Genomic DNA, 26,801 nt, shown 5'->3' on the forward strand with positions numbered 1-26,801 from the left:
GGTGTCAATGATGGTTTTCTGCACAACTGTCAGGTCAGCAGTCTTCCCCATGATTGTGAATTCAACTGAACCAGACTGAGAGACCATTTAAAGGCTCAGGAACCCTTTGCAGGTGTTTAGCTGATTAGAGTGTGACACTTTGAGCCTACAATACTGAACCTTTTCACAATATTCTAATTTTCTGAGATTCTGAATTTGGGGTTTTCATAAGCTGTAAGCCATAATCATCAAAATTATATCAAATAAAGGCTTGAAATATCTTACTTTGCTTGTAATGAGTCTATATAATATATTAGTTTCACCTTTTAAGTTGAATTACTGAAATTAATGAACTTTTGCACGATATTCTAATTTTTCGAGTTTCACCTGTAGTTGCATTACACATTTCTAAAATAATATTATTTATTTATAATACATTTACAATATGATGTCTTTTTATGTTTCTGTAACAGCTGAAATGTGCGACAATGAAAAATGAGGAAATCTAGACATTCATTTTAATTTGAGTAGAGAGACAAAAACATTTCTGCAAAAAGTGTTTTAAAAAGTAACAGTAACATGTTAATAAAAGTACATTTACAATTTGATTACTTTCAAAAAAGTAATCAGTAAAGTAATCTGATTACAATATGGACCGTTATTAGTAATTTGTAGTGGATTACTTTTTGAGTAACCCAACACTGAACCTCTCTATGTTTTTTCAGCTTTATGCTTGAAATGTAAATTCTCTATTTAGGTCTCTATTTTATATTCTCTAAACCAGTGGCATTGCCTAGGGTGGGCCGAGACCAACCAAATTTGACCCAAGCCCACCAAGAATATTACAGATTATTCTTTGACTTCAAATATATAATTATTAAACTGTTGAAAAAAATGCATAATGTCTGATTTCTGAAAGTGTGAAAAAAATAAAACATTTATTTGCCGCCTTTCTGTTATTAAGGAAAATTTGTAAAAAAAAAAAAAAAAAAAGTAAATGATCAATTTGTATTGGGGCCAAACCAAAAGCAATTTCTTGGCTAAGCCCTTGCTTTAAACCCATATCTTATCTTACACAACTTTGCTTCTAAATTAATATGATCTTGTTTTAAGTCTGTTTAGATTTGTTTTTCTATTTGAGGTGGAGTGAGGAAGAACCCATCAACAGCTGAGGTGAGACAAGAACGATAAAAGAGAGAGATCAACACAGACAGAAGGAGGAAGAACCGTTCCTCTTCAGCAAGCAAGTGTGGACAAACAGGCTGTGTGTATATATGCAGGAGGACGTGAGGAGTCTGAGTCACCATTCAACTACTCTACAGTTCCCTATTTACAGAAGACAGGCATATAAAAATGTACAGACACGCTTTCTCCTTACCACCAAGAACCCAAACAGAGAGAAAACAAAAAAGAAAAAACAAAACCATTAAAAAAGTCTTTTGTAAATGTCATCTCATTACGATATATTTTTTGCTTAAAGAGAACTGCTTTAATCAAAATCTCTCAGAGGATCTAAAATAAACACATTTTCTATATTTCAAATGAGGAAAATATCATTATCATGTACTAGATATACTTTTACTTTCATTGCAAAAAAACTACTTTTGGGTATTTACTATTGCACATCAATGCAATATTAGGTGTTACTCTGAAGATTACAGACAACAAATGGTGAAGGCATAGCCACACGCTGTCAAATATTACAGTTTAGTATTGCAGAAAGGGAGAAAACATCCTGATGTTAGAATATATTCTGATTAAACAACAAGAAACACACAAAAAAAAGAATAAGGTTTTTAAAAAATATATCCCAGAGCTGCTGATTCATATGTTCACAATTAACTGCATTGTGTTGGTTTTATATAGGCTTTAGACACTGCTGAGACACTGTAGCTTAAACCTACTGAAGAACAAACAGGCTTTGCAACATTTGGATCGAGTGGTGCAACTCCAAATATTGACCAACAGAGGGAGCCATAGAATTAGGGATGTTTTTTGTGGGGGTTGGAAAGCATGTGGAAATCAGGGTTTCTCATGGCAATGACTGATGAGTGACAGCTTTTCAGGTAATTATTTCTGGCTTCTGTAAGTTTGAGAGGGCATTAAGTGTGTGTTTGTGTGTGTGTGTGCGTGCGTGCATGTGTGTGTGTGTGCGTGTATGTGTACAAGTCTATGTCTGCATATGAATCTGCTTGCTTGTCTGAATGTGTATGCATTTATGAGTGGCTGTGTGTGCGTGTGATTTAGTAGGGTAACGTAGAGGGGTCCCACTCCAGTTTTCCCTTAACTTTTCCCTTCTGAATGTCAGTGTCTTCATCGCTGTCCTCGGATTCAGCACACGAGAGATCTCCTGCCAGTTGATCATCATTATCGTCCTCTTCATCCTCCTCCTCATCCTCTGGCTCCTCCTCCCTAACATCCTCAGCATTCTGTGTTCCATCAATGCTCTGCAACCATTAACACAGGAAGTCACCATACACACATTAATCTTTTGGGGGACTAGTCAATATTATTTTGGGTGATAATCTATAGGATACCACATGCCGATAGAAGTTGTATTTATCCTTTAATATTCCTTTAATATTTTATAGCTCAGAGGCTCAGTGTGTTTTTTAACACTCAGGCACACACTGACCTCCATGGGATTTACTGTGATATTAAGATTGGAGTTGTCCCAGTCCATCTCTGAGTGCTCTCTTGCCTCCTCATCTTCTTTTGAACCCTCCTGGTGGGTGATGTGGATCCGGTAGATGCCCAAGACCACAATGACCACCAGGGCGGCGATACACATCGCGATTACCACTGTTGCAGCAGGAGGGGTTCCTAATGACACACAGACAAAGGACGTTTAGTGATGCACAAGGGTTAAATTGGGATATCGGTGGTGGGGGAACCCTAAAATTCCCCCATTAATAAATAAATATATAAGTAAAATAAAATCATTTATAATTTTTTAAAGAATAAAGTTTTAATAAAATACACGGGTGTCTAAATATGGATTAATAATAGGCCTGTATGGTATGTAATTCATAGAAGAAGTTTGTTCTTTCACATAAATAAATGATGCAGGGATTAACCTTTACAGGGATAATGATCTGCCTGTCAATATTTATTTATGCCATTATTCAACTGAATTGTGAAAATACATAATTACATGGAATATATGGTTTAGTGTTTTACATTAGATGACAACTGGGACAAGTTAGAATGTTAGAATGTAACTTGTCCCAGTTGTCATCTAATGTAATGGGATATGGGGTACAATGTCTAATTATGTTAAAATTTAAAACTAAATGCACATCGTTCTTAATGGGGAACAAACACTTTCTACAAACAACTAATTACTCAAATTATTCTGATAATATAGTTTGTAATGAAAACATTTGCATTAAATGATAAAAGAGTTATATATATATTAGGGCTGCAACAACTAATCGATAAAATCGATAATAATCGATTATGAAAATCGTTGTCAACGAATGTCATTATCGATTAGTTGGTCTGCTTACGTCACAGGGAGCGTTTACTGATGACGTCACTTTCATGACAACAGTCACACGCGAAATGGCAGAGAGTACAAATCAATCGGCGGCAGAAAAAAGTGTGCGCCCCAAGTCATCTAAGGCATGGGAGCATTTTACATTAAATGCAGCAAAGAAGATCGTTACCTGCAAGTTATGCAAAGCTGAGCTTGTGTGGCATGGAAGTACCACAGTGATGCACGAACACATGAAGAGGAAACACGTTGGTGTCACGGATGAAGGTGAAACAGCACGGTAAGCAAAAACTGTATCCTCATTATATGAAGATGTGAAAATGGTATACCCGTAAAACTTCAAATAATAGCCCGGGCTTTTATTTTCCCAAATCGTCGAACTGCACCGGCTTGTATTTGAGACAGGCCTTTATAATTTAGTTGAGATTTTGTTCATTGAGATGTTGTTCCTAGAGTCTCTAATCTCTAAAAATCTCCAAATGCTCCACGTGAAACTGCGGTCTTCCGACCTTTTACTATCGTGTCAATAGATTTTGATTAATATGCGTAGCTCTACTACGTTCACAAGCTTGTTTTCAGTCTTTCTATATTTAATTTATCAATATATTCTTATAATTCATAAAAATTAAATGAATTATATATTTGAGATGTTTTTTGGAATAGTGAATAAGAAACATGTTCGTATGAACAACACTGAACAGTGACAGTTTTCCTCTTCTTCTACATTCTACCTCTGTATAAAACAGTAACATTTGTTTGTTTGTTTATTATTTATAATTTTGATATTTCAACTAAATCTGCTGCTTAATAGTTTATATGAGCACAACTCAATATTTTGTTTTGTTTATTTATATTTTGGATATTTAAGTTTTACTGTTTAAAAACTGGACAAACTTTTGTGTTTTAAGGTTTAAAATGTCCAAATTAAAGATTATATTAGTAAAACTCAATGTGTGGCTTTTGCACTTTTTAAAGTACACTTTTACACATAAATACACTGATTTAGGGTTTTATTTTGTTACAAAAAAAATCAAATTGAATTTAAAAAACTTTATCCGATTAATCGAAAAAATAATCGTCCGATTAATCGATTATCAAAATAATCGTTAGTTGCAGCCCTAATATATATATATATATATATATATATATATATATATATATATATATATATATATATATATATATATATGTCAGTGATTAAATCACTAAAGTCTTATGGATTCAAAATGTGCATTACAGTGTTGACTCACACAGCTGAAATATACTTCTAAAAATTGTTGTTTGTGTTCAGCAGAAGAAAGAAAGTCATACATGTCTGGGATGGCTTGAGGATGAGTATATGATGAGATCATTTTTATTTTTGGGTGAAGCAGTGTTTCTCTTCTCCTGTCACCCCCTCCCTCTCTTCCGTACGTCCACAGAGTGCAATGCTACATCTCGCTGCAGTTAGCTGTGCTCTGTGTGCTCTTGGGGAGATCACTGGTGTCCCTGGTGTATGTGTGAGCTGGTACACTAAGTGTAATTTCCCAAGCTCCTTCAAAAGCAACAATACAGTCTCAAGAGCCTGCCACCCGCTCAGACCAGTGTGTGTATGTATGTATGTGTGTGCATCTCTGTATTTTTGGTTATTGCTTGCAGATCGGTCCATAAAGCGGAATTCTCTTGTAAATATGTTTTGTGATACATTTATTGCCCTTTTTTAATGGCCTCTTGTTTTCCACATGAATGGGAAAATGTATCAAGAAGGTTTGAGGGTTGAGGGTTTACTCACCCTCATGTTGTTCCAAACACAAACGGAGATGTTAGGAATAAAAATAATAAAAAAAAAAGAGACTGGGCATTCATTTTGTTTATCTAAAAACAGGTCCGCCTCAGTGATATTAAAAACAGAACACAACACAACTGAACACAAACCAGAGAACAGAACTTACTAAATATGTCTGATGAGATGATTTTGTAGTCTGAGAATAGATGCATGTCTATGCCTGGCCTTATTTACTTGAAACAGAGTTCTCAATCAAACGGAGAGAGAAGAGACAGAGGAGCCTATCACAAATGCTCACCCGTTCAGAATCGAGAAAAGACATTCCCGTCACCTCTGTCTCTATGTTTGAGTGAGTACATACGAATGAGGCTGGGCATAGAAATGCATCTATTCTCCGATTACAAGATATATTTAGTAAGTGTTGTCTTCTGTTGTTTCTATCGCTGTAGTAAACCTGTTTTTATATAAACAATGCAAGGTGTCACATGAACGCCCTATTTCAAGAGCAGGGGCTGCTTGAACTTGCTCTCTTGCGGCCTCATGAACGCACAGTGCACAGCAATGGTCGGTTAAAATTTTTACGGAATAATACATTCGATTTTGGTTTGTTTCTCACCAAACCTCATTGTGTGCATTCATAACAATTGAGAGTCTCATGGAACAATCCATTAAACTTTTGAATTATACTTTTAAGTGCTTTGAAAGCTTGAAGAGGTGGTCACCATAAACTGCCTTTGTATGACATCACTGAGCACAAAATTGTTTCACAATTTCTCCCTTTATATTGAGAAAAAGAAAGAAAGACATATGGGGTTGTAACAACATCGGGGTGAGTAAACAATGACTGAATTATCTTTTTGCATAGAGGACGATTAAAAATCCCATAGACTTACATTGACAGAATGTTGAAAAAGGGGTAAACGGAATGTTCAAATTCAAATTCCAACTGACAATTTGTTTTTATGAAAACAAACCCACACAAGGCTTTTAATATGCTTTAAGTTTCTCTCTCTCTCTCTCTCTCTCTCTCTCTCTCATTGATAGTATATCTGACTGATTTATGTGATAGTCTGTCGGAATATCTATCTAGATTGCTAGCTATCGATTTGTCTTACTGTAATGTACGTTTAACCATAAACTTTCTACTTCTAAAACTTTCAGACAAGCCACTCTCAGGTAAAACCTTGAGTGAGGACATTTTCAATGTTTCATTTAATGCATTAATGCTGTTGCATTATGAGGCATCAGACCAGAATTTACCTGATATGTGGTCAGAGTTGACAGTATGCACCACCAGTGGATGATGCACAGGTCTCATGTACTGGGATTGGACTGCCATGTGATTGACATGTTCCAAGGCCTCTGAGCTGTGTACAATTCCAATCTGAGGGGGCGGAACAAACAGGTTGTTATTTATAGAGACAATTGTATGCTCGTGGAGAATGAAAGCTTAAACATGATAGTGGAATGAGATTAGTTCTAAGAAGCTTAATAACTAAAGTATACTGGAACACAGCTGGTCTCAGCCTCAAACGATGTGTCCACTGACTAGTAAATAACCAGTTGATTAACTTTGCACAAACATTGGCCAGTGCTTGCCAAAATCACAAGCTCCAATCAGATGATTTGACTGCTATGCAACATCTGGAAGTCAAGACGCACAGTTTGTATCATCAGCCCAAGAAGGAACAGTTGTGTTTACAAGGTAACAAGCTGCTACAGTGCAAGCTGCTTTTTTAGCACTCCTAAGTAAAAAATAAATCACTGAAGTTGCCAGAACTTCGATTGGAAGCAATGACTCTTTGAAAGACATTTTTGTTTGAGACAGTCAGTTGCAAACAAATTGGATATCCATGAGTAGAACTGTATACTCTAATTGTTGCTGTTTTTTTTGTTACATCTGTGAAATAATCAAGACAAAAATTATAATTGCAAAGTCTACACATATTTCTTCAAATTTGTACAGACCAAACTAAAGACAATTTAACACTTTTATCCACCAATCTATTACTGCACTAGCATCAAAATCAGATTTATCCACCCCTAAACGTTATTTTAAAAGAGGAAAAAAGAAGTGGTCAGATGGTATCTTCCAGTCTAAGTGAGTGTTTCTTGTCCAGAATAAACTGCAATATGGAGCAGACTTTATGAGTTTTAATAAAGAGTCTGGCACTGTTAGACTAGGGCACAGCTAACAATTACGTATCAAAATAGAGCAAAAGTTAAAAAAGCAGATGAGTAGAATTGAAAAGGAGGATAAAGTGAATGGATGGCAAAATTAAATAGAACTGCCTAGTATGAGGGCAAATACGAGGGCCAAATCTGACCTCCAAGTTGAACTCATTGCTTGTGTAGCGTCCATTCAGTTCAGAGCAACTGAGCCGGAACCTTCTCTCGGACAGACTGCCAGAGTTCCAGTTACGGTACCTCACCTGCCTGATGGCCTGTTCATAATGTGCCATGGAGTCCACACCTGAGACCGAAGACAGACTTGTATCAGAAAGCTTACATCTATTCAGACAAAAGAGCTCTTTTGTATTGAAAGACACTCAAAAGGATGTCCCTGGAGACCAGCGGAGGGCTTAGTCCTTATCCAATAAATGTACCAGACACTCTCAAACTACTTTACAAAATGGCAATGTGATTTGATTTTTCTAACAAAAAAAAAACCCCAATGTACACTATGATAGAGGGAGAGATCTGTTAAAGGATCCGATCAAGATCTGGTTTAAAGCATTTGAGCAGAAGACATAACATAGTGTGACTTTAAAATATATTTTTTTCCACTAAATATTTTATATGTTATATTTAATAAATATTTAATATTTTATAAGGAGATTTATATTTGCTTAAAGCTAAAGTTTAGCCTCAGTCTCAGAAAGCATGCCTTTGGAATACCCACAGACAGAGCAAGTAAAATATCCATTCTAATTGGCTGGATGCATTAGGCAAATCTTGTGGTGGTTCAGTTCATCAGGTAAACATTTTTTTTAGAAGTAACATGGTACACACCTCTGAGGGAAAAACATTTATTAGATTTGCCAAAGCTTGCAAAGTTTATAGCAATGAATCTTAGAAGAAATAAAATAATTCTGTTTGAAGCAGATTATGTGATTAAGTGATTATTTGAATGAGCTACCATTTTGTTGTATGCCATAACACAGTAAATAATTCAAATAATAATAAAAAATAGACCATGTGTGCTAATAATTGTAAATTTTTTTTTTACTAATTAATCTTTTAGTCCACTAGCACCAGTCCTTACAAAGTAAGTGTATAGCCCTGGCTTAGGCTTTGGAGGTTGGTTTTGTTCCATTTACCTTAAAAATCTGTTTGGGAGAACATTTAACTCACACCTCAAAACTGAAGCGATACGTGTAATGAACCACATCATTTAATTTAGCAAAATTTTCATGAGATCAGGCTGAGATTTTGACTGAACAATCTTAACAAAACAAAAAAAAATCATATGGCCTCAGAAGACTTTGATGAACAAGCTGCATGGATTACTATTTTTATGCTACATTTGGGTAATTTTCTAAGCTTTAGAGTAAGTCACTATCAACTGCAATTACATTGAAAAGACAGACTGGGAAATTCATTAAAACATCACCTTTTCTGTTCTGCAGAAGAATATAAAAATGAGACAGGTTTGTAGCACTATGAGGGTGAGTAAATTCTGAGAATTAAAATTTTTGAGTGAACTATCACTTGAAGACTTTATTTCAAGTCAATGGCATGTTATAGCAGTTAAACAACTACAGATAAATTAATCTCTGTCTAAAATATGTTCTACATGGAGCATTCATTTTAAAACGAAGACGCTGGGAGATGGCAAGTTGATGAATCAACAATAAATGAGAGTGTTTACTTAATGAGGAATAGAGTAGAAAAAAGATTATGAGAAAACAGGTTTCAGGTCTGAAAGATGGCTTGTACAGTAGATATGAGACATAGAAGTTGACATTGAGACATACCATAGATGGAGATGCCAGAGGTAGAGTTGGTGGCATCCAGATGTTTGCCTAAGAGAGAGCTGTGGTGAATCTCCAGACTCTCACGCTCCAGGTCCAGTTCCTCTCCGATCACGAGCACATCACAATAATCTAGGTTATGCATAAACTCCAGAACACCAGGTCTCCGGGCTACACACACACACACACACACACACACACACACACACACACACACAGTTACACAGGCACAGATATGAAGTGGCAAATAAATGACCTCCTGCCGTATCCACAAACAGCCATAGACTTTGTATGAATTTAATTTCGATGATTTATCATTTCACTACCCTGGCTCTGTATTCGATAAAAGAAACCGGACACTTTCGTTGAACTTTAAATAAAAAAAGTGGATAATAAAAAACAATTGACTCAGGGTCAGTGTAATAACCAACCGACCAACAGCAGGCATTTATAATCTTGATAATAAGTAAAAGACTAAACCATTAAAATAAAACACAGTGTGGGGAAATCCACGGGATGAAAATTCAGTGAATATACACCATTGTTCCAACATGCACACAACAGGTAAAATGTGCAACTGTGGCACCTCTGAAATAAATGAATGCATAAGTGTGGTACTATGTTAATATATGAGCTGTAAAAGAGAGTCATCTATCACCTATGCTGAGGGTAGAGTCGGTCTTGGTGACGGTACTAATGATGTGTATGTCCTTGAACAGGGCCACCCCACCAGGGGCTCGGAGCTGAGCCGCTGGCCAAACCAGCCGCTGCACCCCAGCGATGGTGATCCGAGGTTCGCTGGGCGGCAACACCATCACCATCGCCTTGATGTCTGGAATGGAGATGCACGTGTCTTCACCGAAACATCTGCAAGGTGGGAAATGGAGAGGAAGACCAGAGTAAGGAAATGTGAGATTTATTAAGTGTAACAAGGAAGGTCTGAAACTGCAGCATAGGGCCGTCAGGTGACATGAAAATCACTATTTTAAAATGTACTTTTCAACTAAAATTTCACACTCAAAGCTGCAATATAATAAAATAATAATAAACAACCAAAAGTTAGGCTAATAAACTATTTTATAGGTTAATTTTTATAGTTTATATATATATTATTTATATTATATATATATCTCATATATTTATTTTCATAGATTTCAATAAAAATTTGGAAGATTTTGTTTTTGCCGCTGTTTTTGAAAAGCAATACGCCACTCTTGGCCATGCATTGCAGTGATTGTACCACAGTTAAGGGGCATTGCATCATGTCTAACAACTCCAGATGATGGTTAAATTAATACACAGCATATTGTGGTTTAAAACTTTATTTTACATTTGAAAGGTTCACATTTAAGAGCACAGAGAACACCCTTACAAACTTATATGTTTGGACAGTTGTGGCTGACTGTTGTTTATTTCAGATTGACATCGTCAACTTCAGAACATTCGCACCTCTCAGGTGAAGTCAACCTAGGGGACAATTAATGATGCAGCATTTGTCCTTATTTAAGCTCATGTTGATTAGATTAGAATACAGCCTGTGTATTAATTTATTTTCTTTGCAGAATACAAATTAAGATTTTTAGAAGACTATCTCAGCTCTGTAGGTCCATTCAAAGTAAGTGAATGGTGGCCAGGCCTTTTAAGCTTCAAAAAGCAGATAACGTCAGTTTAAAGGTAATCCATAAGACTCCAGTGGTTTAATCAGTTGGTTTTGGGTGAGAACAGATACAAATATAACTCCTTTTTCACTGTACATCTTGCCTTTGCAGTCTCTAGGCATGATCATGAATTTTAAGCTCGATTACAATTCCTACTGCTTGAAGCATGTGCAGAGTTAGACGGTGCTATAGGAAGTGTAATCAAGCTTGAAATCATGATTGCCAGAAAGACTGCTGTCAAGATTTATAGTCAAAAATTAGATACAAAACCAACTGGATCACTTCAGAAGACATTGATTTAACTACTGGTGTTTGATGGATTATGCTTTTCCTGAGTAAAGTAATTTTTATTTGTATAGCGCTTTTCACAACACACAGTTTTTCAAAGCAGCTTTACCGAAAATAATACTTGATCTGCTTTTTGGAGCTTCAAAGGCCTCGCCACCATTCACAGGCATTGAATGGACCTACAGAGCTGAAATAGTCTTCTAAAAATCTTAATTTGTGTTCTGCAGAAGACAGAAAGTAATACACATCTTTGAATTTTCATTTTTGGGTGAACTATCCCTTTAACAGCACAAATTAAATGCAATTAAATTAAGTGAGAGTAATCTGCTATTCTGTTATCTGCACAGTGCTGCAGAAGTTACTCAAAAAAGTAATCCACTACAGACTACTAATTATTTTCTCTACAATTTTAATCACATTTCTTCACTGATTACGTCATGAAAAAAGTAATCACATAACTAATTTAATTACTTTCAAATGACTTTCTAAAACCCACATACAAACCTATAAAAACACCAATGTGACTTCTAAGAGCATGAATTGAACACAATTAATAAACAGCCTGACTAAAGACAAATTAAATATATTCTGATAATGCAGTTTAAATGAATAGTTCATGTTATTCTCATGTTATTTTAAAGATGATGTTGACAAGGCCCGACATCTTTTATTTTCGACAGAAGAAATTTATACAGATTTGGAACAACATGAGGGTGAGTAACTGAGGACAGAGCTTCCATATTTGTATCAATTATCCCTTTAAATAAAGTCTATATTTGACTTCACAGAGAACACTTTGAGATTTTTGCCAGTACTGTGAGAGGCACTGGCAACTCTTTTAAGTTGAGTGTTTGGACAGTTGTAGCTGACTGTAATTTTAAACTGTCTTTGTCAACTTCAGCACAGTCGCAGCTCTCAGGTGAAATCAACCAAGGGACCAATTAATGATGCAGCAACATGTCGTTAGTTTTAAAGCAAGAAGACTTTGAAAACATTTCTGCAAAACTGAGTGTGCCGCTCTGCTTGATGCCATCTCCTTCCGATGCCAGCTGAGGAAGTTGGTATAGTAGAAGCAGTGTTTATTAAGACAGAGGCACTGAAGCATGGCCTGCAACAGTCTCAAAAACAGACCTTCTGTGGAAATTGGAGTCCCTCCAGTTTCATTACAGCCAGTATGCAACAAGAGCAGTGAAAATAAAGAGTCTTAGGATTAACAGGGCTCCCTTCTCCCGATGCACAGAGTAATTACTCTTTTTCAAGGGTGAGCTTTAAAGAGCACTCGTTCATATACTAATTCATTTATTTACTCGCCCGCTAATTAAGAACTATCTATTTGTTCGAGACAACAACCGCGTTCTGCCACCGTCGCGGATGGAGTGATGCTTAGCCGTGCTCGAGCGATGGTGTGCTATCTCCCTGAGGTAATTCCTCTGTAAATGCCTCGCCTAAACACTCTCCCTGAAGTCACGGCAGAGAATGGCCTTGAATGGGAAGGGTGCAAAACACTGTGGAACCAACAAAACAATTACTTCTAATGACCGCAATAAAAAAGACTGTGCAAAGTTTGTGATGCGAAAAAGTGGGTCTCCCTTTGGTCAACCGGAGCTACATGGTAAAAGAATAGTCGAGAGCACATTCCCTCATTAAAATCAGGTGAAAATCTATTTTTATTTATGGGGCTGATTTAAGGGTATTGGGTGCTCGTCTCAGCCAGGCTTCGGCTATTACAAGAGCTACAGCTCATTCTACTATCGACCAGAGAAGTCTGTTCTTATTTAGGAGATCCTCTTCACCAGTGCACACCAGACAAGTGTATAATGCTCTCTCTCTCCTTTTATTTTGTCTCTCTCACATTTGGGTTTGTATCACATGAATGCGATTGGATAGGTTTCATTAGATTGCTGTCAGACAACAAAACACTTGGCTGTGTCCCGTTTGGAAGGCTGCATGCTAGGTAGGACGCGTCCATTGAAGGCTGCAGTATACCGAGCCTCCTCCTTTAAACAAGCCTTGTCTAAACGAGATGGCCTTAGTAGGACAAACGTAAACTTGAGAATTAACATTCCTAGCATTTGAACATCATAATTATGGGCAAATTGGTGTAATTTTTTAAGACATTTCTGTAGATGGAAAGAATTGTGGGTTATGAGTGTCCACAAAGTATACACCTCATGCATCCTTCGAATTCCCATGAATTCAAAAAACGAGACAGCCTCGATGACGTATGCGGCCGACAAATGCGACCTCCGGAGGACACGTCCTTCCAAACGAGACACAGCCCTTGTGTACCCCCTCCCTTGACAATAAAATGGGCAACTCTATTGGGGAAATGAGACACACTGTGCATATAACCAGGTTTTCAAAGCTGCAGCTTGAACCACAATTAAATACAAGAGGAGTATGAAACATTAAAAGTGGGCAAATAAATCTAGTTTTCTTTTACTGAATGAACTTCAAAAACGTATAACCTTGTGCCAAGTATTTTTTACTTGGCTTGTTGTGCGTATCGGTTTAAAAACACTTTCCGGCCTGTTCCACACACAATGCTAACTTATGACGTCAAAATACTTTTAGGTAAGCTCATGCCTTGAAAGGTGATCCATTTCATAACAAACCACATTTACAAGCTTGTTCGAGAACAATCAAATTGCACTGTAGCTCAACTGTTAGAGCGTTGCACTTGCAATGCAAAAGACTGGGATACGAGTCCTGAAAAGTGCCAGAGTCGACACATGAGTTGAAAGTGCCATAGACGCAACATAAAATCAATTGGTTGCCTCAGCAATTACATATTTCATGTCACATAACATATCAGTTAGGTATACATTTAACGTTTAGGGCAAAGAGGTAAGCTTTGTTGATTTCGATAGAGCATTACCCTTAAAAAACTCATCTGTTTAAAGAAAAAATTGACCACACATGAAGATTGTGTCCCAGGGCCTGTGAATATGCTGGCCCTGTAATGACCAATAAATAAGAACCATCAAACCGTCATCTCCCACTATTATTGACTTGAAGTGCATGATAGTAAAACCTCTCAGCTTTTTATTTTGTGCAAGGATGGGATGCAGATAAAAAATGGAGAGATATAGTGAGGGAGGGGAGATAAAAAGAGAAAGAAGCTAAGATTTAAGCTTATGGTGATCAGAGGTAAAATACTGTAGGACAGTAAACTGTGTAAAGCCTTTGCATATTATTACAATTATTTTGATGTCACATTAACAGTAGGAGCACTGCTCTGCATCATTTTCTTTTCTCTGTCCAGTGACACTAATCTGCTCTTCCATATATACTATATCACAGTTGTTCTCAAATGGGTAGAAGGTCTGTTTGTGCAATGCTAAATGCAATGCTAAATGAAAATAAAATGCACATAACTATAAAATCATGCGTAATTAGGGGAGCAAAATAAATAGGCTTTTTTTGTTTTATTGTATATTGTTTTGTGGTGTTGTGCTGAGCTGTGTTGTCACATGCTGACCTATGCTGTGTCATGCTGTATGATGCTATCTTTAATTATGTTTGTTATGTTGTGCTGTGGAGGCCGAGTCTCTGACACAGCAGATTCTCTTTTATTGTGGCCTTTCATGTGCTCATCAGTTCCTCTGAAAGCACTGCAGTCATCTCCACCAGCTGGCCTGTCTATTATCAGCACAGACCACAGAGGAACACAGCCAGAAAAATAGATAGTATACACACACACACACACACAAACACACACACACACTACACATACAATATTTCCAAAGCATTAATACACAAACCAGATAATGATAAGACAAAAATTTATAATCAAACACAAACAAATACCAAAAGAAATAGGAAAATAAAATAAGGAGCCAGGTAATTAATAAAATAAAAAACTACACTATATACACTATACAATTAAATAAGCATTTAACAAGACATTATAAACATAAACAATGAAATAAAAAATAGAGTGAACGAAGTATATTAAGGCAGTGATTATTTCTGAGGGTGTGCAGCTCAAAAATGATTTTTTCTGCAACTGATGAATGATTGTCCTCCCCCAGTAACACCTGCATTTGATCTGTTTTTGCTGAACTGGAAAACTGTGGCATGAGGTTTGAGAGTTTGTCAAAATATTTCTCTCTCACCTCTGTACATTTCTCACAGTGAAGGAGAAAGTGTGTCTCTGTCTCGACCTCACCCATGTCACAGTGAGGAAACTCATTCTTTCTTTGGAAGCCAAAGTTTGTCTGTGTCTGCCTTTTTCTATGACCAGACAGTGATCACTGAGACTGTATCTGGTGAGGATCCGTCTCTGTTTTGTATCTCTTGCAGTGTGGAGCTATACTTCCAGATTATACTTTCTGTTTAGGGCCCAATAACATTCCACTTTGCTTTGGTTTTTACTTTCATTTTCCCAATGGTCCAAATATGGATTTTTGCTTTCTTATATGATTTGGTTTGTTCTGATCTGGTTTTGTTCAGCAGTGCTGGTCTGTAACTGGTGTTTGTTAGTTGTTAGTGGGTTTGTGAGTTTCAGAGCCTGCTAACAAAGGGGACTGATTTTAGGCTTCAACTCTTGGGTTTTAAGGGTTTCATGTTGCAGTGTGTTAGGGGAACACGAATTTAGGTGTGTCCAGAATTTGAGGGACAGTTTTTCAATATGTATTATTAGGGGTATCTGCCTAGTTCTGCCTGGCATGCATTAGTAGGTGTTCTTCTCTGAACTCTTAGAGTGTTTCTACAGAATTCTGCATGCAGGGATTCTATGGGGTTTTTGTCCCATCTAGAGTAATCTGCAAGACAGAATGGACCCCAAACCTCACATCTGTACACAGCAATAGGCATAAAAATACTATCAAAGATTTTACACAAAATTGTTACAGGAATGTCTATTTGGGTAAATGTGCCCTTAATAGCATAGAATGCTCTTCTAGCTTCTCTTTTAGTGCATTCACTGCCACACCCTTTGAAGCACAGATTTTTAGACAGAGACAGTCGTAGTGTCGGGTGTGTTCTATTGCAGTATTTCCCAGAGTGAATGTGTATCTGGATTGTGGTGTGGTGGTTTCAATAATCCAATCTGACTCTTACTCAAGACATGCTAAGGAAGGCCCGTATCTGGGCATTCAGCATACAACAGAAAGTCTTCCCCAGATTACTGTTCACACAAATGCCTAAATAGTTATTGGGGTCTAATTTGTCACCACTCTTATTTAATGGGTGTATTAAGCCCATCCTCCAGGTATCAGGAAAGTAGCCAGTTTGCAGAACCAGATTTAACAGATTTAACAAGGCCTCCTGTATTACTACAGGGCTGTGCTTCAGCGCTTCTGTTCTAATGTTGTCTAAACAACATGCCTTTTTGGGTTTTAGTTTCTTAAATTTCTTGATGTATTGCATTTTTATAACCCCTGAGTGCTTCACAATAATTTTTTATGGTTTCAGCTTTGTGTGGATCTCTGTGTTGTTGGTTGGAGAGCTGTCTGAGTAGTTTTCTTTTTATTTAATTCTTTATCATTTATTTGATGTACTGTGGAATTTACATAATAAACTGTGTTATTTGAAATATATTGATTAGGTTGGACATTTCTTTGGAGCTAATTGCGCTAAGGAATTCAGACTCACATTTTGGGGACCATTTGTATGTTGGGTTTAGTTTGAACAGGTTGCTGGGCCCTTGGTCTGTTCTATAGTGCTGAATTTTCCTTAGGAACACATTAATATGACAGTGGTATGATAAGGAAGACTGTGGTCTGACAGTGAATGCATTTATGTAGGAGAGGTCCATGTCTGTAATGGCATAGTCGACTACACAAGCCCCAAGAACTGAGCAGTATTTGAATTGACCTAAATAATCCCCACGGATCCTAACATTAAGCATATACAGACCCAGGTCTCTTCATTTGTGATGTGATGCTGTATTGTGATGCTGTATTCTTCTTTAAAAGCCATCTTATTGTGATGCTATATTCTTCTTTAAAAGCCTTTTACTCATTTCTTAGAGGTTGAGAAGTGACAGTTTCTTGGAGTTTGCTTTCTTTGAATTCAGTGATTTTGATTTTCAGTTGGGAAAGGCACTCTTGAATGTGCTGAATAGAAACTGTGGATCTGGGTGTGTGTGGGGAGAGAGGGACAGTTTGTGTGCATAAAGGTGTACCTGTGACCTCCTCTGCTTTTGTTGTTGGGGGGAAAAGAAGACTTCTCCTTCTCGGCTAGGACTTTTAGTTGAGAAGGTCTCTCTCAAATTGCTCAAGTCTTTCCCCTGAATCATTACAGTGCCATTTTGATACAGGTTGATGTTGAACTTTGGTGTAGTGCCCAGATACAGTTGTCTCATGGCTCTATTTCCACCCATTTTCACGTCTTTAAAATTGGAAAAGAGTGCTGAGTGCCAGGCATTTGGGTACTCTGTATAAAAGTGCTGGTCCGTTTGTACTCTTCTGTAAATTTATTTCAATTAAATGTGCTCTGAGTGTTTCTGGGAATTAACTGATTCATTAAGTTTTAAATTCTTCCTTGCAGTCTCGCTGGTTAAATCATCAAGGTATGTGATAGGGTATGTGAGTGCTGAGGTCCCACCCCTCTGAGAGGCACATCCATCCATTGTCACCTTGATTGCTTTAGGCCTTAAAAATTTAGATAGGTAAATATGAGTGATTGGATTAGCCGTTTTCAAATTATTGCCTTCTCAGTGTGACGTTCAGCCCTTTGTTTACCTTAGACGCTTTCACACCTTCCACTTTGCACCTCCAGAAATAAATCTTCAAACCTACTTTAACGCTCACTTTGTTTGGTTTACTTTTATGCATTAAACTTAATTGTTTATTTCCCTTAAGTGTATAATCCAAGATGACCCCCATCTCTCTAAACAACACTCTACCCATGTTGAAAAGAGTTGTAGCTTGATGTGAACTCTTGTTCTGAAAAAATGTTGTTAGATGAACAGTACATCAACGATTTATTCACTCTAATTAGCAGGATACATTTTAATAATGGTTCAAGCTGGTTCATGCTGATTATTGTGATTATTCTGTGCTTGATCTAGTTGGTGGACATGGTCAACCAGCAAAGTCTTTCTGTTGAAGCTGGATGGCCAAGAAAGTCTTGCACGATTCATGCTGAAGACCAGAACACAACATAATATGGTAAGACGCATTGCTGATATTTTGCATCCTCTCTTATAAAATCCAGGGATGGGTTTCATTGGGCACATGGGAATAAGTTTAGGATGAAATAAAGGCACTTTTCCACTGCACTGTTATGGTTTGACTCGCCTCGACTCGCTTTACTTTTCAGAGCTTGCATTTCCACTGCAGTTTAGTGCCCCTCAACGTGGGTGGGATTATAGGCTGATCGTAATAGCTGCACAGCCTCTACTGCCGTGACATCATCTTAAACACGACACAAATTGACCAAAACAATAACACAACCACTAGCTGTTAGCTACTAGCTCATTGTGCTGCATAAAGCAGTTGTTGCATGGTGATTTTACACAAGTGTAACAGTTAAATTGGCCTGGTTGTTTTAGAAGCAAGCTTCCAGTAGCTGGTCAACTAAATTCAAGCAGATTATAGGGTTAACGTAACAAAATGTACAATCCTCCATCATGGCTGAGTCCAGGGTGCTCTCCCTCCCATTGCTCGCTGTTTAAGATAGCGTCCATTTGGTCGAACCACTTCAAATTTTCCTTGATCTGTAGTCACTTTTAAGTTTTTTTACACGGTTGGTAGGTCCAGTGGTAGCCGTGTGCTGCCAACTTTCGTTTCGCTCATCACTAACGAGTGGACCGTCTGCACCTCGTTTATTGACCACGGCGTGGTTTGCGCACAGCCGTTTCTTTTTTCACAATTCAAAGTCATGTGAACAAATAGCGGATAGCGGGTTGATGTCGTGTGTCGGAAATCCAGTGACGCTGGTAGTGACGATTCTCCCTGACCAATCAGTGATTTGCAGGATTTTGACGTCACATTTAGTATTGCCTCGGCTCGCTTGGAACCTTGACCGAGGTGGTACTAAAAAAAGGTACCAGGTAGTATCCACAGTGGAAAACCCCAAAAAAGCGAGCAGAGTCGAGTTGTACAGTGCAGTGGAAAAGCCCCATAAGATTGCACACAGGTACTCAGGTGGTCATACAGTGTAAGACAGATGTTATCGGTAACCCCGGCAACCCAACTGGCTCATCTCTTAGCAGTGTGGTATTGATCAGGTAAAGCAGTGTGTTGCTACTCATGAACAGTCTCCTTTTCCCTCATGATCATCCATTTATGCTGTTATTTATACTATTTTTGCTATTGTGAATATAGAAAATAAAATTATAATCATAACACATTTACAGCACCCAACACATTAAATTAATCTCTAAGATGCCAACTTATCACAACTTACTGAAATTTTTTTTAATAAAATAAAGAAACAATGAATAAAAGGAAATTAAAATAAATTAAATTAAACCACACTTCAAAACAATATGAATGTATTTGAGTGTTTGTTCAGCTTAGGGCACTTTATTGTATCAGGAGTTTATTTTTTCTTTAATCTATATATTTTTTTGTTATATTATGGTCCCATTAAAACTGAAATGGAAACTTTTTACCATACACAGACTTTCTATATTAAACTATGTAAATCCATTACAAAAAAACTAAAAACTAAATTTCGTTTATATCTATGATAATCTAAACATTGATTGAAATAAACAAACTGTTTCAAAATGTTTTGTGAGAAAATTATTTCAATTTTTTATATATATATTAAACTATCCCAAAGTTGTGGTGTTATTTCCACCACACCAAACAATTTTGTAATATTTCTTATTTTATTTTGCTTTCAAAAGTTAGTGTACTTCTAACCAGGTCAACAACATTGTCAGTGAAGCACATGTTTATTAGGCATCAGTTCCAGTCAAGCTGTAATTTTGCCAAATTATGCAAAAAGTGTGAACATTATTTACGTGTGTTTAGGATACATAAAATGCTACAAAAACTTTAAAAATGTAATTTCTATCAGTCATTTTCACCACAGAATTCCATTAAACACAATACAAATTTGAGATGAGGTGGGAATTACAGTCTGGTGGGAATTTTCATGACTTAAAATTACCCTAACCCTAATGCAAGTTTAGATCTGACTCTCATAATTTCACAATCCTGCAATAGCACAACCCCGATACTTATTTTCTTCCACTTTTAATTTAGTTCACTTTCCACTTTCTGTCAACAAAATGGCAAAAGGGCCAAAATGTAAGAATTATAAGCTATTTAGGAGCTTATGTTTAGATTTTTGAAGAAAATGTTATCCCATTAAGTGTGGTACTCACTGTACTGTGGTGGTTATGTGAAGTTTGCGCAGACCAGGAGTGGGAAACTGCCGAGAGTTGATGTAAGAGACTTTGGTCATGGCCGTGTTGATGTTCTCCAAGTCCTCTGCTTCCATCACCAGCACCGACTGAGCTGGATTGAAGTGGAACTGAGAGGGATCAAGATAGTATGAGAGAGATGGAGTCATTTTCATAATCAGTAGAAAAAACATAAAAGCCAAGGCAGAGAATGAACGAGTCAACACATTTCCATATAAATGAATAAACGATGGCTATGGATTGACTGATGTCAAAGGATTCTTGAATAAATTTGCAGGAGATAATAGAGATGGGCAAAAAAAAAAAAGCCTATAATTTCTCCATTGAAAAGCTTTGCAAATGTGTGCATGAGAATGCTTTTGTGTGAAAGAGAATGTGCCAAATTCAGTATGTTTGAACTGTACCTTCATGCCTTTGCCTAGACTCTCTAGAGAGCTGATGTCCAGGCCCTCCTTACAGGCCTGTAAGCAGGAAATCACCTTTTGAGTCGCAATCTTCCCTGGCCGGACTGTCAGGCCAGAGAGGCTTCCACGGAAATACTGTGTGAACCGTGGAGTGGTCACCTCTCCTCCTATAAACACCGACAAGCACACGCACATACACACAAACAAACATTTTCATATCTCCATCCATTTTTGAAGAGCGCTAAGAAGCATCCATCTATGCAGATGATAACCCGCAATCCTACAAGTGTTTATTTAGTAATTTATTTAAAGAACAAAAATTACATCTGGCAGAGTGGTTGAAAAGTTTATAAATCTAATTGTGATTGTATTTCTATAGGAAATAATGAAAGCGCTGCAGTAATTCAATATTTGCTCTCTAAAGCCCACTTGAATTTGTTCTAGCTCATCAAACACAAAATGGATGCAATGGCTTTGGAAGCCAATCTTAAAGCAATTTACTTTAAATGTACCTTCATACAAAAACAAGAGAGAGACAGAAAGAGAGAAAGGCCTTTACCTTTTAACACATACTGTTTTCCCTTCCATATGCCTGACTGATGAGCTGGCAGATTCTGAGTGCCTAATGGCTCCAGGTGTACCCAGCACTGTCACTCCTACAGTCTCTCAATGAGGGTATGTGCTTCCATGCTTAATTGCTTATGATTTTTTTATTATTTAGATGACAGATGTTTTCAATTCAATGTCAGCAGAGGAGCATTTGCATTCTCGTGTGTGCTCCCCTTAAAGGGCGAACACGCTAATGATTGTAGACTTCATATGGGATACAAGAGCTGTCACCACCATAACTATCTGTATTGATCAGGGGTGGCATGACGGACCATAATAATAATAAGCAGCCTGAGCCCTGCAGACCAAGGCAGTTATAACCTTGCATTTAGATCATATTAGGCACATTTGATCTCTCATTTTATATATATTTAATATATTTATTAAGTTATGTGAAGGAGCATCACAATAATAACTGCCTTTTTTCCTTTCCTCATCCACTTAAACACTTATTATATTTCTCTTCTTCCTTCTATTCTAACAATTATAATTTTCTTCAAAAAAAGTTTTTATTTCATACTAAGGCATAATTCTTGCTTGTATAAAAAGACAGAAAATATAAACATTTTATTCATCTGCTGCAAAAATAAGGCCCTTAAAACATTACTACCAATGTCATAATAATATAACAACATGGTAACAACATGCATATTTTATCTCTTATTAAAAAATAAACACATGAGAAGATGCACCATAGCAATGACCATTCTCACCTATTATAGCTATTTTTCTTATTTGTTTTGCTACAAAAATTTTTTTGAGTAGTACTAACAAGGCAAAATTCTTGCCTAGTTTTAAACACTTTTGCAAACACTAAACACTATAAAACACTATTGCAAAAATAAGGGGTTTAAAATGCTTATAACAATATAATAACTATGTAGTAATATGTAATAACTATGTAATAGCATGCATGTTACAGAACACCACTGCAGTAGGGAAGCTTTATACATTTTTTTTAAAAGATAATCCTATTTGATGTGTTGTGAAGACAATAGCCACCCAACCTCATTTCTACATCGAAAAAGACAAGGATCTCAATTTGCACACTATGCACACTTTCCATTATGAGGTGTCTCCTCATTATATTGTTTATTGTCCACAGTGAAAATGGAGGGGGTGCGTGAGGCAATCTCGGCCAGTAATAGCTTAAAAAGTTAGCAGTTGCAGTTTAGTGGAGTATAGACCAGTTTCATTGGGATGTAATAGCAAGTGAAGATGTTCTCTATTAAGGGTCTCTTAATCCCTACAATGGGCCTCTTCTGAAAATCATGATTCAAAGCCAGACAAGACGGGAGAATAATCCGCAGTCAGCGCGGATGAAAAGAAATCTAAATGGTGTTGAGGAGTCGGAATTTAGGACCTCGCTGCATGCCTAAAACAATGATTTAGCCATGTCTCCATTCTCTCACTATTATTATGCTCATGAAAGCGATGTTAAGGACAGACTCTCCATTCAAATATGGTCATTGACTCTATTTCAAAAGGCTGAAATTGACAGGCTGTGTTTCTTTTTTGATGTTTTCAGACCCGAGTCTCTTTGATTAAATGAGGAATCAGGGTAGCCTGGGGCCAAACACATTGCCTCTCTCTTGGTATTCAAACATCTATTCAAGCTCTCACGTTCATATCAATAATGTAGATATTCTTTAGTCACACACTCTCTTAAGTCTGAGGCTCTCAAATGCTGTGGATGCTTTATCATCCCTTCCGTGCTTCGGATGACAAATTATTTTTAATAATTATTATAATTATGACAATTATGTCACTTTTCATTTTATTGATCAACCTTTTTTCAAGGTATAATCAAAACAACAGGTCTCACCTTGCCAGCAGGCACCAACAGTAAGCTGTACGTCGATCTCAGATGGGTGGATGGGCCAGTCGTCCGTCACCAGGTAGGGTTCATATGTCACTCCATCTACGAAAAGCATCACTGAAGGAAACTCCACATTGATAACGTAGTAATGCCATTCTTTATCACAGATCTGGAAATGAAAAAAAGGACTTGAAGTCCAATTTCAAGAACAATTTCATTCCACACTGCAAGTAGGACACAATGTATGAGCTTGATGGACAATTCTCTTTTATTACACAGCAAGTTCGAGCAAGTTGATCCGAACACCTTACCCATATGTGTCTGCTGACCATTTTGCTTCCAAACAGGTGTTAATATGGATTTAGTCCATCCTATGCTGCTATAACAGCTTTTACTCTACTGAGAAGGATTTCCACTAGATGCTGGAACATTAATGTTTGGAATTATTCCCTTTCAGACACGAGCGCATCAAAGAGGTCAGGCACTGAGGTTTGGCGATGGGGCCAGGCTTGCAAGTCTTCAGTGTGGTTCAGTTCTGGGCTTTGTACAGAACAAGTTTTTCCACACCAGACTCAATAAACCATTTCTTTACTAACCTCACATTGTGCAATGGGGCACTTACAGCAAATGGATGTTTAAGGCGATTGCATTCTTGTATGCTTGATTTTTATGCACCTGTCCTTGATATGTGCAACTGAAACCTATTAATTACAAGTTGGTACCAACATACTTTTGGTCACATATTGTATGTTCTTGGCCGGATTGCATGTGCTCTTCTAAACAACAAACTGATATAATAAACAACTGTTTGAATGATCCGCGCGGTAGCACGCAGCGGCCACTCCGGATCCACAATGGTGCTATTTTTGTTAAAAAAGCCCGACTTTTGCAACACATGGACATCGGAGCAACCGGTGTTCGTGTCTACCATCGCCAGACACTACTGAAATATAAGACTCATGCAAAAACCAAGCTGCATGATGACCTGCAGGAGGCGCTACGCGTACTCGGCTTGCTGCGGAGACCAGGCCTCCAGCCCTCGGCGTCGCCTGATGCCGGTGGCCGGGGGAGAGGACGTCGTAAGCTGTGTGCGAGAAAGCGGAAGCTCTGAAAGAGGGCGGGGGTCCATGCTAGGCTAAAAACAAACCCTAGCCGGCCGGCTCTCCCGTCTATCCTGCTCTCAAATGTTTGCTCCCTGGACAATAAACTGGACTATATCCAACTCCAGCAGGCTACGCAGCGTGAGTTTAGAGACTGCTGCGTCTTTGTTTTCACGGAGACGTGGTTCAGCGACAGAGTTCCGGATGCCGCCATTCAGCTAGACGGGCTCGCCTCGTTTCGTGCCGACAGAAATACAGCTCTCTGCGGTAAGACTCGCGGTGGTGGCTTGTGTTTTTTACATCAACACGGAATGGTGCAAGAACTCTATGCTAGTCTCTAGTTACTGTTCATCGCTGTTGGAGCTTGTGACTGTTAGATGCAGACCTTTTTATCTACCACGGGAATTCACCACTGTTTGCATAACCGAGTTTACATTCCCCCAGCGCTAACGCTAAGGAAGCGCTCTGTGAACTGTATGGGGCTATGAGCTGAACTGCAGAACGCTCACCCTGACGGACTGTTTATTGTCGCCGGAGATTTCAACCATGCAAATCTCAAGACAGTGCTCCCTAAATTCCATCAGTATGTGGACTTTGCAACGAGAGGGCTGAACGCGCTTGATCTTGTTTACACAAACATCCCAGGCGCTGCCGGGCGGAGCCCCGCCCCACCTCGGCTACTCAGACCACATCTCTGTTATGTTAATTCCAGCATACAGACCGCTCGTCAGACGCACAAAACCGCTTCAGAAGCAGGTGAAAACCTGGCCAGCAGGAGCCATCTCTGCTCTTCACGACTGTTTTGAGTGTACTGACTGGCACATGTTCAGGGAGGCTGCAACATATGGCGATTCTACCAACTTGGAGGAATACACAGCATCAGTGACCAGCTACATCAGCAAGTGCATTGATGATGTCACTTTCTCCAAGACCATCACCACACGCTCCAACCAGAAGCCGTGGATGACTGCGGAGGTGCGCACGCTGCTGAGGTCCCGAGACTCCGCCTTCAGAGCAGGCGATAAGGCAGCCCTAAGAACAGCTAGGGCCAAACTGTCACGGGCAATCAGAGAGGCAAAGCGCGACACGCCCAGAGAATCCACAGTCACTTCCAGGACAGCGGTGACACGCGGCGCATGTGGCAGGGCATCCAGGCCATCACCAACTACAGGACAACATCAGTTGCCTGTGACAAAGATGCCTCCCTTCCAGATGCGCTGAACGACTTCTACGCTCGGTTTGAAGTGCAGAACGACGTGATGGCGAGGAAGTCCACCCCTCCTCCCAACGACCAGGTGCTCTGTCTTACCACGGCAGATGTGAGGAAAACTCTACGTAGAGTCAACCCACGGAAGGCTGCTGGACCAGACAACATTCCTGGCAGAGTGCTCAGAGGATGTGCAGACCAGCTAGCAGATGTTCTTACCGACATCTTCAACATCTCTCTGAGCAGCGCCGTTGTTCCAACGTGCTTCAAGGCCACCACCATCATCCCCATGACAAAGAAGTCTTCAGTGTCCTACCTCAACGACTACCGTCCTGTCGCACTTACACCCATCATCATGAAGTGCTTCGAGAGGCTCGTCATGAGGCAGATTAAGACCCAGCTGCCCCCTCACTAGACCCACTGCAGTTTGCGTATCGTTCAAACCGTTCAACGGACGATGCCATCACCACAACCCTCCATCTGGCCCTCACCCACCTAGACAATAAAGACTCATACGTTCGAATGCTGTTCATAGATTTCAGCTCAGCATTCAACACAATCATTCCCCAGCACCTGATTGGAAAGCTGAACCTGCTGGGCCTGGACACCTCCCTCTGCAACTGGATCCTGGACTTCCTGACTGGGAGACCTCAGTCAGTCCGGATCGGGAACAGCATCTCCACCACCACCACACTGAGCACTGGGGCCCCCAGGGCTGTGTGCTCAGTCCACTGCTGTTCACTCTGCTGACTCACGACTGTGCAGCAATGCACAGCTCGAATCACATCATCAAGTTCGCCGATGACACGACCGTGGTGGGTCTCATCAGCAAGAACAACGAGTCAGCATACAGAGAGGAGGTGCAGCGGCTGACGAACTCGTGTAGAGCCAACAACCTGTTCCTGAATGTCGACAAAACAAAAGAGATGGTTGTTGACTTTAGGAGAGCACAAGGTGAACACACTCCGCTGAACATCGACGGCTCCTCTGTGGAGATCGTCAAAAGCACCAAATTCCTTGGTGTTCACTTAGCGGAGAACCTCACCTGGTCCCTCAACACCAGCTCTATCACCAAGAAAGCCCAGCAGCGTCTCTACTTTCTTCGAAGGCTGAGGAAAGCACATCTCCCAACCCCCATCCTCACTACATTCTATAGAGGGACTATTGAGAGCAT

General features: G+C 38.8%; 1 protein-coding gene across 1 annotated transcript in view; it reads right to left on the reverse strand.

Annotated features, from left to right (window-relative positions):
• Nucleotides 1-984: 984 nt before the first annotated feature.
• Nucleotides 985-26,801, reverse strand: part of clstn2a (calsyntenin 2a) — a 333,541-nt gene continuing 307,724 nt past the window's right edge. Inside the window, exons 9-17 of the mRNA XM_052129308.1 lie at nt 23,327-23,489; nt 20,893-21,059; nt 20,450-20,598; nt 9,873-10,081; nt 9,218-9,385; nt 7,568-7,713; nt 6,501-6,624; nt 2,615-2,802; nt 985-2,426 (exon numbers count right to left, since the gene is read on the reverse strand). Of these exons, the coding sequence (XP_051985268.1) occupies nt 2,223-2,426; nt 2,615-2,802; nt 6,501-6,624; nt 7,568-7,713; nt 9,218-9,385; nt 9,873-10,081; nt 20,450-20,598; nt 20,893-21,059; nt 23,327-23,489 (1,518 nt within the window). The 3' untranslated portion in view covers nt 985-2,222. The remainder of the gene's footprint in view (nt 2,427-2,614; nt 2,803-6,500; nt 6,625-7,567; nt 7,714-9,217; nt 9,386-9,872; nt 10,082-20,449; nt 20,599-20,892; nt 21,060-23,326; nt 23,490-26,801) is intronic.

The sequence above is a fragment of the Xyrauchen texanus genome, chromosome 6, assembly GCF_025860055.1.
Source record: "Xyrauchen texanus isolate HMW12.3.18 chromosome 6, RBS_HiC_50CHRs, whole genome shotgun sequence".
Taxonomy (NCBI): Eukaryota; Metazoa; Chordata; class Actinopteri; order Cypriniformes; family Catostomidae; genus Xyrauchen; species Xyrauchen texanus.